Raw genomic sequence first — 15,417 nt, 5'->3', positions numbered from 1 at the left:
CACTCTTACCAAGTGGAAAAAATAAACTCCAGAGATCCAGCAAAGCTGCTGGGGGACTCACTAGGTAAGGGAAATTAGCCATTGAATGAGAATTCTCCCTAACGCCCAAGGACCCTCTACCCAGGGGACCCTCCCTCGCTTCTCCACCCCCATGGTCAGGATGCAGTCAGTGATGGCCTTTCCCTGGCCACCTGTGAAGAGGACCCAAGGGGAGTAGATGCCTGGATGCCCTCATGTTTCTCACATTAGCCACAAAAAAGGTTTTTATTTATGGTGGAAGTACTTTGCATGATCGTGCTTGTATTTAACTTCCACCGCAAGACACTCCAATCTTCAGTGCCTGTTGCCAGTAGGCTATATTAAGCAGGGTGCCATGTCTGGTTAACAGGTGTAATGTATTCATGACTGTTTGTGACAAACTTGCCTAAAAGAAATAATGTTCTGAGTTTACATAGCATTATCTCATGGTTGTGCAAAAGCAAGTATGTCCTTTTGAAGATCTTGATACTGTAGTAATCCATTTGATCATTTGCCAACTAACACATAATGAACCCTTTGATTGTCCCCCAATTATTTTCATAATATTTGTGTACACTTCCTCTGATTCTCTAATGCCTTTACAAATTAGGGTAGTCTCTACCCACCAGTGTACTAATAATGAAACTGTGCTATGATGTTGGTGGACTGGTTTGTTGATTGTGGAACATACCTTGCAGATGCTGTGTGTGAATTGTATGAGGCAGGCAAGACAAAATGGCATTGAATGGCTTACCTTTGTCCTCTGGGTATGCTGTTGCTTAACTTGTCTGACAAAAGCATATTATATATTGCTAATGATCGTGGTCCTTTTAGATTAACACAAGCACCGATTAGGGTGCTTCTGGTCATCCGCACCCACTGAACGATTGGAAAGTGGTTTAGTTACATGACTGACAAGGGCAGCAAAAGTAATATCCTGACAATGTAACAACGCATAGAGGTGAAGAGCCGCCGAAACGTAAAGCCTGGCTGCAAGTTACTATGATACTCTGCAATGGGCCTGAGCTGGGCAAAGTTTTATAGGTATCCCAGATGTGGATGTTATATATATTCTCAGCGATGTATTATTTTGAAAGAGTTACTTAAAGTGTAAGAAATAGGAGCTTTATTTCTGTAAAGGCTTTTGGACTCCAAGTGCGTCAATTTTTGGTTGTTTCCCCTCAATAGGATATGGATCTTGATCGCCAGTCTCTAAGCAGTATGGATAAAAATCCTTCGGAGAGGGGTCAGAGCCAGTTTTCTAATCAGACTGATGAGAACTGGAAAGGAAAAACATCTGGAAGTAAGAAAATCCTCTTTTTAACCTCATATCCTCGAATATTTCCCAACAATACTTAAACGGAAGTCTTGATCATCCACACAATATAACCTATATTCATGGCTATTTGATATGTCTCCTTCAAAGTACACTAAAAAACATTAAAGGATAGGAGATTCAAATGAAAAAAGATGCACTTACATGTGGTTCATCCACAGTCTTCACACTTGGATGTGATTGAATTTAAGAAATTATCTTAAGGCATTGTTCAACTGGACTATATGTGCTTGGGCAAATCATGTACCTGCAGCATTTATCTACCGCCATTGCTTCCCTCAATACATTGCCAGTGTGCCTTACCCGTTTGTTTCTTTTTCTTTGCCAACTTAGTATGACTAGCAAGCAAACATGGTCCCTGGAGCATGGGAAGACATGAAAGGAAATGTATGGCCCCATAACCCTTTAGTAGAAAGTCTAACACTGGTTCTTTTTGACTTTGGCAAATGTTCACTTGTCAGGATTTTAACTAGTGCACAATTAAGGCAACTCTGCCAAATAGTGGCTGGTATTTAAGGTACTGTGGCCCTTGAAGGATTGACATTCGTTCAAGGGCCAAGAATGTTGGGCCTCTCTGAAGAGGGCTGAGAATAATTTGTACACATATTAAGTTTAGCAAATTGTGACAAATCCCTGGATGTCGTCATTTCTCCCCTAGGGGGAACGCCTTCCCATGAGGCCGCTACACGATAGTCCCCCTGGAGAGGTGGTGTTCAGCGGGTGTGTCTCATGGGGAGGGTAGCGCCCTTTGGGATTAGTGATGACCTGGGGAGAAAATGGTATACCCATAGCCCACCTTACCCTAATCCACCTTCCTCACCAACCCCTTCCAGTACCATTCCTAATGTTCCTATATTTTTTTCCATGCTACCAATATAGGAAGTACTCAGATGAGGAAGAGTCGGGACTACCCAAGTAGTCCCCTTACAAAATACTAAGACGAATAAGAGCTCTGTTGACTTTTCAGAGACTAGTTGATTCAGCACTGTGACGAGGTAGAGGCCCGGAGTACAGAGGAGCACCCTGCCAAACCAAAGTGAGTAGACCAGACAATCTGTGACAGCTAATTCCAACTAAGAAATAAAAAGGGAGGAATGACTTTGTCCCAGTGACAGTCTTCCCTGGAGGAACTGCGAGAATCGGTTCCATGTGCATGAGGGAAGACCTGGACTCCTGGGAAGAAGACAGAAGGTCCGGAGCCAGTCCCCAGCGAGAAGAAGGGACGGCGGGCTGCCAGACGAACGCTGCAGGCATTCTTGGAGTCTGGATAGCGCCATTGATACCCGGATGAAGATGTGTACTGCGGAGTCTCTGCAGATCAAATGAAGCTCACGGGAGCACCACAAGTCCTGCGGCAGACTGCAGACACTGGAAAAGAGTCAGAGCCCTTTCGCACTATGAAACAAGGTACGTCAGTGGGCAGAAAGGTGCCGGGAACCAGAGGAGGTTAGTGGCAAGCAGAAAGTGGAGAGAAGCTCTGAGTACTGGATCTTGGACCTGAAACACAGTTGTGAAGAAACTTTCTCTCCAATTGAAATATATAGTAGTACTTGGCAGGAGGGTGAACCAAGTCTACCAGGAAGGAGAGCTATCTGAAAAATAGTCTGTAACTTGCAACCCTAAGAAGAAAAGATCATTTGTCAATCTTCATAGTCTAAGTACCTGGCAGAGAAGTGAGCCAAGTTGACTCTGAAACTGAAAGCATTTTTTTTTATTAAAATGATGTCGTTTTTTACAAACTTTTCATTTATCGATCAATTCTTAAAATAAGACATAGGATCAGTTTTTGTTAGATAAGTTATAAATTCAGTTCATTGCGTCAGCTTTAATACATTTCGTAAAAATTGCACTATTGTAAACATGAGATTCTTTTCTTGTCCATATCTCGCTTCTGTGTCCATTTCAATTGATGAGATCTTGAGAAAGGCTCCAAACATCTGTCTCTCTTCATTTAATTCTGAGCATATCATTGTAAGGTGATATATTGTTTCTCGTGCTTTGGTTTTACAAAAACAGTAGTTTGCCTCCGAAGATTCTAGTTGTTTTGTCACAGCCAGATAGTCTCTAGTCAGAAGAATGTTAAATCTGATTTTCATGTATGATGCTCTTATTGATGGATCTGGAAAGATTGTAAAATACATCAGTGTTTTGGTAATTGCCCGGATGTCCGTAGGTCAAATGATGTTTCTTGAGTATCTTATGCGAATGCTGCTGCAAGTCCTTATCCAGTCATCTGTCATGTATTTCTTTGTGTGTTGTGGTCTTTTTGTGAGCATTTCAATCGTGTGATATCTTCAACTTCCATCGTATGAAGCAATCCTTTTTCCACGTCATTAGTACGGAGTTATTCATGGCCGATTTGTGTTCTCTTAGGATATCTTTTGCAGGTATTCTGTCATTTGATAGCATTTTGCGTAAGATGTCAAGTTGTTTACATTTCACAATGGAGGCCATGGATTGGGTGGCAATTTCGTGGCGTATTCTGACCATTGGGTACAAGGGTGGTAATTTCAAGATCTTTCGCCAGAATGCACCTTCTAGTCTCAGCCACGTGATGTCCTGTACCTGCAGCATTGACTCGCTTCCATATGTAATCATTGGTAGAACCTTTTGTTTGTAGTAAGCGAGTATTGGTTTCATCGAGAAATTTCCATATTTTCGATGTATTACACATCCCTGTCTTGCTAGTGATTGTATCTGCCTCCAATTTAGCAGTCCATTGTTTCTCAGTTGACGAGTGATTTATGGTTATGCCTAAATATTTGTATGTTGTAACTTCGTCAAGTCTGATTTCATTGATTGTTAGTTTTAGGGGTTTGGAACTTTTGAATGGTTGTTTTGTCAAGGACATCACTTTTGTTTTATCGATGTTTATCTGCAATTCATTCTTTTCCATGTACACACTCAATAGATGTAAGCTTTCCTGTAATCCAGCTGTTGTCTTGTCCATTAGTATCGTCCGCGTACATGTAACGCTCACCTGGTATCCACGGGGATGTCACTCAACCTGTTCTGACCTCTCATGACCTCATAACCTTCCCTGGAAGCTATTCATCTGGAGACTGGGCCTTGTTTTCTTGGATAGTGTGCTCTCCGTCCTGCTTTCAGCGCAGGGGCGCGTTGATTGATGCAGGCTCGTTGCTGCCTAGTTACTTCACTGGCAAGAGTCCGACAGGTAAGTATAATGAGTCTTTTGAACAGTTCTCTAACTTCGTTCCTTTCCTTCCTTAGATGATGGCCAGCGTCTGGGGATGGCGGCGTGCTGCTGAGATGAGTAGCGCTGAAGGTGAGTGAGAGCGCGATTCGCGATGCACCCCTTTCGTATTTGTATTGAACTGAGTTCTTTTCCTGTGTCTTTTAGGTGCCGCGGCGTTTTCAGCGTGGATGCAGGTTATGGAGAACAAATGAGGTGAGTAAGCGCGGTATGCGGCGCCTCTAGATGTTTCCACGCGACCCGGAGTGTCTTTTTTTCCTCTTGCAGATGGATGAGAAGTTCCGGAGACAGAGTTCGCCCAGAGCGGCTGGGATTAAGGTAAGCGTTTGAAGCTCGTATAGTATTTAAAAATAAGCGAAGATTTGCAGAATGCTTACTAATGCATTTTTTCTGTTCTTTTCCCTTTTCCTTAGGAAGAGTCTTGCCAGGATGGGAATGACACCGCCGAAGATGCCTGCAGAACAGAAGGAGCGAGGAATGATGGGCAGAAGCGCCGCAAGGTAAGGCTGTTTCTTACAGTGTTCTTGTTTTTGCAGGAGCTGAACGCAGAAGAAAGATACAGGCCTACTGGAGACCGATCCAAACACGGTGAGTGTCACGCTGTAGGTGCAGAAAACACAAAGCATGTTTCTCAGCCAGGGCGTGGCTTAAATAGTCTCTGGGTATCCCAGGTGTATCCCAGGTGTCTATGGGCTGAACCACACCCAAAAGACTAGACTGCACATGCAGTTCTGGGAACCAAAATATGTGGGGGCATCCATCTTGTCCCCATCAATGCACTAAAAGTCCAATCCCCAATGCTATACTATGGGAGTGAGTCTGGTGCCACAACGCCAAGTCTGACTCCAAGTGGATCTTTGGAGGGATGGAGAGGCCCTTGAGGGGCCATGTAGGTGATCGTGGCCTGGCTCCAGCCTGACATCTTCGGGGGCTTGGGACATGAGGGGCAGGAATCATGACAGTAAATCATTATTGTTACTGGAATTTAATTTATTTTTGGTGGATTCAGTGTTTTGCTCTTCATGTGTGCTTCAATGTCTGAAGTGTATAAATTGTAAAGAGTAGCTGCGAGTGGGCAACCTTGTTTTAATCCGTTGATAGTGTCGATAGAGGAAGTCATGATGCCGTTTTTTGTCATTTTTACTGTTATGGAGGTGTTTGTGTACAGCTGTTTGATTGGTTCTAGTATTTCTTCTGGACAATTCCATGTTCTTAGTTTTACCCATAATTTTTGTCTGGATATTGAATCAGACGCCATGTGTAAGTCAATAAAGGCTGCGTGTACCTTGGTCTTATTTTTCATTGCTTCCTGCTTGATTAAATTCAGCAATATTAGGTTCACGTTAGTTCCTACTTTTGCGGTGAAACCTGTTTGTCGGACTGCAAGATGTTTATTCTCTGTAGCCCATTGTTTTTGTTTTTTTTGCAGTAATGATGCAAATAGTTTACCTAGGGGATCCAATAGCGCTATGGATCTGAAGTTCTGAGGATCCTCTCTTGGTCCTTGTTTGTAGATTGATATTATGGTTGCTTTTTTCCAGGACTGTGGAATCTGATTTGTTGTATTGATTGCTATAACATTATACTATTACACTTGCCAATAGCTCAGGCTCTTTTCTGAGTGTTTCATTTGATAGGCCGTCAGGTCACAGAGCACGTGAAGTATTCAGTTTTGTTATCTCTTTTAGGTCTTGTTTTTCGTAGTGAATACACCATCTGTTTGTGACATGCTGCGAGTTGTTGTTCATATCTGTGTTTTTCGGTTATCATAGATTGTAGAGAAATGCTGGATCCATTGTTGTTCATTGAAATTTGCTGTCAGATCTTGTTGTTTCTTGGCATTATTGTTTAGTAAGTTCCAAAGTTCTCTTAAATTGTGTGTTTTGAAGGTTTCCATTATTGCTTCGGCGTCTTTTTGGAGCATTATGTTCATGTGAGATTGTTTCCAATTTACATACGACTGTCTATTTTTTTTTAAATTTGTTTGCAGTTCTGGCTGGTGGTTATTCGCAGTCTGCGTATTATTTTTCTCATCTCCTTTTTCCTTCCTACAAGCGTAGCGTTATATGTATGTTGTTGCAGTTTCATTTTGTTGCTTTTTTTCCCCTTTGAAATATGATTTTAAGAGAACATTATAGTTGTTTTGCTTTGTCTGATGTTAGAGGATGTTGTACATTTTGTTGCGTTTCAACTTTCCTGTGGTTTCCAGCGGAACACATAGTTTGATTTCTAGGTTCCGTTAAACTGTGTCCTTCAGCTGACAGTTGGTAATGATCAATGGTTGTAGTAGGTTCTATCCTGATTTCCATGATTGATTCTTTCAATTCTTCTCATAGATAGATGTAGTCAATGACTGCTGAGGAAATTCCTCTTTCCCATGTTGGTTTGGCTTTACCTGCACTGTCAGTCGTTTGTTTTAGTTGCGTGAGGTTTCTGATGCTCCTTTCTTTCTGCCACCACTTTGCTCTCATGGTTAGTTCTTCATTCTTTGCTATTTTGCCTTTTTCTGTATAGAGTTGTATATTCAAGTCTCTGCAGACGATGAAGTCTGCTTGTGCATATTTTGCGCTAGTTTCATCGATTTCTTTTTTTTTTTTTTTTTTTTTTTTTTTTTGTTGATTTTTTTTTTTTAGGAAAATTCCATCCATGAAGGTGTTGTCATTGATCGTTGCAGGGTTCCAGTAGGCGTTCATTAGTGAAATGACGTGTTCAAAGTTCTTCTGACTCCTTTGCAGATCTTGTTCTTGGTGTACACTTATTATTGTATTTTGAGTGCAATGGTTGATATTAGTCGATGTCACAATTCTCCAGTTTGGTACTATTTTTATCAGTGTGAGTAATCCCAATGAGGGTCTGTCTTGAACCCCTTTAGTAGCTGGATTTAGTAACGTAATGTATCCATCACAAGCCGGTATTTCTCGGAGCCAATTTTCTTGTAGGCCGATAATATTGAATTTTTCTAAATCACTTGCCGATTGATTAAAAAGATGTGTGTTTCCTCTTGTGTTCAAGTACATATCGACCAAGTGGATTTGTTTTTCTTTAATGGTTATGGTTCTCTTGTCACGTTGAGTGATTTTTCAGATTGAAAACTGTCATAGATTCGTTGAAATTGGTAGGTTTCATCATCTCATTGATTGAGTTCTGAGTTTGTCGAATAAGTTGTGCTCCTATTTTGTGTTCTCTCGTTCAGTGTTATGGTTTCATTTAGTTCCGACCCTCCACTTATGTCGCTTTGACTCTCATATTTGTTGTCATGTTCTTTCTTTTGTGTGGTATCTGTACATTCAAATCCTAGCATCTTCATTGTTTCTTTTAGCGAGTATATTTTCTCCATCATTTTCTTATCTCTTAGCTCTATTTGTACAGTGTCTAGGCAATTGTGATCTTCAAAAATTAACAGCTTAATGTCATTCGTTTGAAATTGAATTTAATTGAGGAATAGCTTTCAGAAATATGAGGATATTTGTTCTGTTAAGTATTAAATGTTCCGATCTTCGTATGATGTTTTTTATACGTAGATTATAGTGTGTTTGCTCATTCATTGGATTCACAAATCGTGGTCTTCGGATTTCATCTCGTATTGGACCTTTTTTTGTTCTTCTCTGTGTTTTGTACTTCTCAATCAGTTTGTGATTGTCTCTTTATCGGTATGCAAAGTTTCTTTTCTCAGTTTTGATCATGTGTGCTAGGCCCATGCAGTGTAGTTTCTAGGGATCCGGCTGAGATTTCCTCGTATCGTTCTTGCTCGTCAGTTGTTAAGACTGTAATGTCAAATGAGTCCTCTGATGTTTCTTAGCAAGAGATTTGGTGATAGTCCTGTTTCGAAGGGATTGGTTCCTCCGACGTATTCCACATCTATGACGGGTAATCACCACAGCTGTGCTGCTTCGGAAAATGTTCTGCATCGATAGGCTGTCCTCGAGGGCCTCTGTCGAGCCGATGTCATCAGATGTTATAAGTAGGAGACACAACGCCTGTAGACTCAGTTCAGTTTTTTACCGCAAACGTGTTCGCTTCGGAGATTTTTGCGCGCCTCGGTTCTTCTGATTCTATCGGTTCTTCGAACTTGGTGTTGTGTGAAGATATCATGTCCTCGTCTTCTTCTACCCCGCGGTCGGGATTCAAGAAGTGTCGGGACTGCGGTTCCAAGATGTCACTTACGGACCCGCACAACGTCTGCCTCTGGTGCCTCGGCGAGGACCTCGCCACCGATGACTGTGACGATTGCCAGTCGTTAACGTTGAAGGCCTTGCGGGAGCGGAAGAAGAAGCTTTGCATAGGAAGGGTTTCCAAACCCCGAAAGTTGAAATCCGCTGGGCTTTCTATCGACGATTCGAGGGGCAACTCTGTTGGGTAAGATTTCCACAGAGCTGGTAAATCTTCCTTTCCTGGTTCAACTCCAGAACTTTTTGCTTTTCTTGTGGGATATTTTTCATTAATACCTCAGTGAGTGGGAACCTTTTTCCACACTCACCTAATCTTTAACTCTTTTTATGGGTGTCATTTTTAAGACTCTCCATAGTGTCTTTTTAAAGTTATCATGTCTAACAGCTTATTGGCAATAAGTGCCTGTTGTTGCTGGGTTGCCCTAGGCTCCCCATTTAACTTTCTTGTGCTAAACCTTGAGTGAACCACAGTTCCCAAGGGTAGAAAGGACCTTTGGATCCCTTTTACATTTTATTCTGTGAAACCAGCACACCCCACCTTATGTGGAGTGCTGGGGAGATGCAATGTATCCCCTTTCACATTAAAATTGTAACAATTCTATTAGTGACAAGCTTACCTTTAATGGCTGGTGGCAGTGATACCTTTTACTAACTTGGTGCACCTTTACCATGGGCAGTAATCACAGCTGCAGTCAAGGCACCTAAGGGTGCTCATTTTACCAAAATGGCCCCTGTGGTCTTTTTCTGCCATTTTAGTGTTTCTTGTCGTTTCTTATTCCTGCCCCTGACATCCAGGGCGGGAAATTCCTTTCTTTGAGTTTTGTCTTCGGCGGGAGTCCCCTGGACACCCCGCCCAGGCTCCAGTCAGTCTGTAAGCACAGTAAGTGGGGGAGGAGTCCAAAACACCCTCATCCTTTGTCTTATGCCTTCCTTCAACTGGGACAAATCACAGTGGGGGGCTGGCTGTCCTGATTGGACAACCAGAAACCCATTTCTTGTAAAATGCATGGAGAGAATGCAGAGGTTGTGCTGTAGTTCCTGATACATACTGGAATCCTGGAAGCTGAAGTCATGTCGACCACTGGAACAGAAAACCGAAGAGGATGACGAAGGAAAAGCGGCGGGAATGATTTCCAGCGACTGGAGAGCCTGCTGTGTAACCGGAGCCTGCTGCATCCCTTCCTTCCAATCGACCTGGGGTTTCCGAAAACGACGAACAGAACCCAGAGCCTGGTGAGACCCACTAGACTCAAGAGGACCTGCGTTTTGAGCCATCCCACGGGTTGCTGCGACCTTGCGTTCTTGCAATATCCCAATACCCTGTGACCTCCAGCCACTGTGCGGTGCACAGTCTTCCGAATCTCGCTGAAACTTCGTGGGCATCCTGGTGTATCTCCAGAAACACAAATCGAGTCCGAAAAGTCCCCTCACAAGAGTGCTGGACCTTTTAAACGATGAGAATTCAACCGCGATTTTCTGTCTTCTGTGCTCCTTGAAAAGGCACCAAACCCACAGAACCGCATTCAGCTGTGTGAGATATCTTGCCGAGAGCCTTCTTCATCGATCCCTGCTGCAAAGTCCCTGCTGAGATCTTGTGTTCAGTCTCCAGGACAAGGAATTCACTGACCGGGTATTTGGCTGCAGTCCCTGAAGTTCTCCGGCTGCAATCTCTTCTTCATCGCTGAGGTACTGTGTTGGCTTGGGTATATACTTACATTAAGCCTGTTGGGATTTCTGTGCAGCTTTGGGGTGGCTTCTGTGATTGGGAGGTCCCTCGTCCAGTACACCCAGCCCCACTGCTAGAATCCTGCTGGGGTGTCTTCTGTGAAGACCCTGTACCCTCTTCTAACCCTAGAAGTAAAGTACTCACCTGTTTACCCAGTTTTCCTAAGGAACTCTGACTTTTGCTACTAAATAACTTATTCTAGCACTGCCTGTTGGTCACTAGTCGTAGTGACCCCCCTTCTGCCACTGAGAACACTCATGCTCCAAGAATAAGGGAAAGACTTTTAAGGGATTTGGACTTCTGCCTAGAAAAGAAATCATGTGTTTTACTTACTTGTAAAGAGTTGGTTGGTAACTGTAATTCTAAGAGTGAACACTTACAAAAGTTCTTACTGATCTTGAATGTGTGATGCACTATTCTCAAAGGTATGGATAACATCTTTTCTTCCTTAGCCACTGTTTTACCAGTCTAATAGAAAGTAGATGTGAAGGTATTTTAGTCTCCTGTGATAAGGTTGTGCCTCTTTACAAAAGTAATGTGTTGGTTTCACCAGATTATTCCTGACGGGTAATTGTATGAGTGTCCTCCAACTGTTGGTATCACCAGGTTAGTCCTGTTAGGATAACTGTGTGAGTGTCCCTGTAAAGACTGGTAGGGGGTGTCTGTACTTCTGCTCTCTATATGGTAGAGGAGAGGCACAGAAGACCCCAGCCAAGATTCTCTATAAGGTAGCAATGGACAAGCAATCAAGGCCTAGCTTCTCAGGATGTGATGAAGGCTGGTTCTTAAGTACAGTGTAGTCCCCGAATCCCTACAAAGGAATGTCCACACACTGTATTACTGAAAACAGTCTTTATATAATTAATATTCAAAGGTATGTACACGATCACAATAACGTACTTTGTACTCGGAAGTCAATAATGATAAATATATACAATTCTAAAGTGGTACCACCAATGTTATCAAATCTCATTAAAGTGCATCAACTGTACGGTTAAAATGTCACACAGATCAATAACGAGGAAAGCAGCAATAGAGATAGGAACGCAAGATGGTTGAAACAATAGGCAGAATGCTGACCCCTACCGCTAGGCACAGGTCTGTGTGGAGATCCCCCCCCCCCCAACCTGGGCAACCTGTTAATAAAGATATGTAGCACAAGCCCAGTCCATATATTGTTCAATAGTCTTACTTCCTCATATTAAGGTTTTACCCCCAATGTACCTGGTGGAGTAGAGTTCTCCGAAGATGCGTCGACCGATCCTTCTTGAGCGACTCCCTTTAAAGCAGGAGCCACGGATCGTCGCGAGGCATCGAGGAACTCGGCGTTCAGAGTGCCCTCCCTTTAAGGCAGGAGTCACGGGTCGTCGAACGTCCGACGGCGAACAGGTTGAACTATGGCGGTGAAGTGGTAGCTTCGTTCCTAGCGGTGCTCGTCGACAACAGAGCGTTGGCGTCCTGCAAGGAAGAGGCGTGCGGGGCACCTCGGGAACGATAGTTCTGGACCGCAAAGATATGATGAACTGTGGCCCAGCAAGGGTGACGAGTCGTTGGCGTCTCTGTGGTCCTTAGGTGGCGGGAAACCCACCGGCGGATGCTCCTCGGCGCGTCAACGGTCGGGCCTTCTCCAGCGGGATAAAGCGGGCGACGATGCAGACGAGAGCGTCCGATGATCAAAATGAAGTTCTTAGGCAAACGGGAGCACGGCGGCTGCGGTCGGCGACGGCGGTCGTCGACAGTGGCGGATAACAGTCCGAGTGCTTCTCTTTGAGATTCCGCAGTTGTCCCCGTCTCGGGTCGGCAGCCTGTCGAAGGTCTGTCTACCAGGGAGCTTTGGCAAAGATCAGCTGTGCACGATGGTCCCTCGTAGCTCGGGAAGAGGGCGCCTTACCAGGTCCTCTCTGGGTCAGTCCTTGGAGACACAGCAGCTTTCAGATTGCGAAGGAGAGCAACAGCATTTCTTCTCGTCCAGCGGGGCTTCAAGGTCAAGCTTCAGTTACTCCAGTTACTCGTCGTAGTGGACTTCAGCTTCTGAACACGATTTCTAGCAGTGAGAGGTCCCCAGATATACCAATCACGACTAAGGGCATTCATGCAGGCAGGCAGCCAATCAGGCACACAAGGTATTCAGGCCATTCACTTCTCTCCAGACACTCACAACAAGTTGTGTATTGGGACAAGTACCGAGCCATTCAACACTCCAAACTGCATTCATACCGGTTTCGGGCAGGGCTGTCTCAGTCATTGTGTCAACCGCCAGATACTAGACATCCACAACACAGAATGCATATTCGTGTCACACTCTATTCACCCAGGTCCCACCCACAGGAGGTACCCACAACATACATCACCGGGAAGGCTCCAGCTAGTCTGGCCGGGCCTTCACAACACCACCATATATGGCACTTCCATCCAACAGCCAGTCAGGGGGAAGGGACAGAGTCAAGGCTTCCCAGGACTTTGGCTTTGGGAAAACAAGGTAATGGGTAATAGAAAGCAAGAAGCCACAGGGGCCATCTTGTTTTCCATCGGGAATCAACTGATCCCAATGGCAGGGCCAGGGTATCCCCAAAATGGAGGATACTCCGCGCCCCTGTCAAATTCAGCATGGAGCTGCCACCAGCCCATACCCTGCCCTGTGGGCCCAAAAACATACACTAGGGGCACAGGGTTGTACCCCCACCCATGGGGGCCATAAGGGTATCCCACGGGTCCGTTCACCAAACCAAAAGAGAGAGCTTCACCGCCAGGAGTCCCACATGGACTCCTGCGCGGAAAACACGACAGAACATACGATAAAAAGCAGTAAAGGACAAGGATACGGAGGCCCTGTCCCGGAGATGCATTTCCAGCATCATAGTCCCCCAACTAGGTCTTGCTTCCCCTGACTTGCTGCTAGCCTGTCCTTAATAAGTCTACATTAGGTTGGTGCCTACCTAGAATAACTATTCAGTAAAGTGTGACATTCGGTTTTACTTTCCCCTTCATTGTGAAGTTAAAGCATGTGGGTTTTACTTACCTTGTGTTAGCTGTGTGCCATCCAAAACAGGTTACCAGAGTTATTGCTTACCTCAATCTGGGGTTCCCTGATTTCCAAAGCATATGTAATTGTATATTACATCCTTAGGTTTTACTCACCTGGTATAACTGTGTGTTATGACAAAAGTAGTTATAGGTTTCTACTGCACCTAGAATAAGTGTTTCACTATTCACCAAAAAGTATATTGTCCAGTTGACTGTTTGTGATTTGTTCCAAGAGTCAATGTACAACTGGAAGGGCCTACTGCCCTTGTATTACCAAAAGTAATCTGAAAGTAACCATTGGTCTTTTACTCCCAAAGAATAGGCTTGACCTATATAAAATGTGTATAACAAGGTTTTGACTTCCCTAGAACTACTGTTAGGTGTTCCAAATAAGGTGTATGCTTGGGCCTGTTTACTTTCAAGTATAGTGGTTTGTTTTATATTGCGATTTCATATAATGTGTTAGTACTTACTTAACCCCTAGATTTATCTGGGCCTACCTGTATTTAAATAAATCCTTTATTTTTACAATCCATAGTGTTTCTGTGTTTCTTTGGATCATCTGTATTACAATTTCACTTGTACTGTATCTGCTGCCCTCTCTCCCTCCTAACATGAGCCTGGCTGCTCTGCCTACACTGCCATGTACTCAGGTGGTACAGTCTTATCCTAATAGTGGAGTCTTGTACTGCCTCAGTTGAATGGTTTTGAAGAAGTGGGTAGCACTTCAGAAAAACTCTCCTAACAGACTCTCCGAGACGTCGGTGTAAGTCCAGGCGGTCTCAGTCCTGAGTGGTTCCCGCCATTCCTCTGCCTCTTCGAGGCACTCGCAGAAGCACCGTCACAGGTCGCCTTCCCCGTCCTCGTCAGAGGACTCCGCCAGACACAGGGTTGCTTGTACCAACAAGCATTCCTCTCCTGCGGAATGGGATGCATTTCGTACAGAGATGATGGCGATTTTCCAATCGCAGGGCTCCGTTCCATCCGTTCGAAAGAAGCCGGCAGGGAAGGTGTTAGGGCCACTGCTCGCACGCATTCAGGCTCGGGCGTCGGCGCGATCATATGGAACCTTCGAGGTCCCGATCGGACAAGGTGGATCGCTCTATCCATGCCCGCTCCAAGTCCTGGTCCTCGACGCCCTCGAGACCGGCGGAACCTGTGAGGTCTCCTAAGAAGACGTCGACGCCATCTGCGCCATGTCTGTCGACGGACACTCTCGAGGCTCCGCCTCCGAGGAAGTCATCGTGCTGAGGCCGTCGAAGGACACGCTCGGGGAACCGCCCTCGAGGCCTGTGTCGAAGCCATCGGTGCCACGCTCAATGCCGATTCCGTCGACGCCTTTTGTGGAGGCTTTACCGGAGGTACCCCGTGCATCGGTGGAAACTCTGAGGAAGGCCCTGAAGAAGTCAGTGAGGCCTGTCTTTGAGCCTGTTCCTGTGCCCTCTTCCAGGGATTTGTTCCAGCCTCGGGATTATATTTCTGAGGTGGAGGAAGGGTCTGAGGAAGGTTTGGTTCCTGATGAGGTTCTTGACGACCTCTTGTCTGGTCATAGCCAGATGGAAGACCTGCGTCAGTCTTTTCACAACGCCAGTGGTCTGGACACCTCTCCGGAGGTTCAGTTAGGCAGGCCTGAGCCTGGCACACACGCCGAGTCTTCACACTGGCACCACCAGTGGAGTTTCTGCAGGATGACCTAACAGATATCTTGGACCAAGGTCACCAACTGACCCGGTACTGTCATTCCATATGGCCTTGCAAAGAAGGGTGGCGGCGGCTTGGACTGCTCCGGAGAGTCTCGCGGCAGTGAGTAAAGTACCGCCCAGCCAGTGGCGACCCCAGCTACTTGTCCATGCACCCTACTCCGGAGAGTTTGGTGGTGCAGGAGGCTACGGCCCCAGCAAAACAGGCGTCGTCCTCCACCATCCCTCCT

General features: G+C 45.0%; 1 protein-coding gene across 1 annotated transcript in view; it reads left to right on the top strand.

The window, feature by feature from the left end:
* The window catches only part of ARFGEF2 (ARF guanine nucleotide exchange factor 2), a 2,106,550-nt gene that overhangs the window by 1,528,616 nt on the left and 562,517 nt on the right, over positions 1–15,417 (top strand). The window contains exon 34 of the mRNA XM_069651280.1: positions 1,207–1,321. Coding sequence (XP_069507381.1) covers positions 1,207–1,321 — 115 coding nt within the window. The remainder of the gene's footprint in view (positions 1–1,206; positions 1,322–15,417) is intronic.

Source organism: Ambystoma mexicanum, chromosome 3p (genome assembly GCF_040938575.1).
Source record: "Ambystoma mexicanum isolate Mex_15411 chromosome 3p, UKY_AmexF1_1, whole genome shotgun sequence".
Lineage (NCBI taxonomy): Eukaryota > Metazoa > Chordata > Amphibia > Caudata > Ambystomatidae > Ambystoma > Ambystoma mexicanum.
Note: the sequence above shows the minus strand (reverse complement) of the source record. Positions and strands in the feature narration are given on the sequence as shown.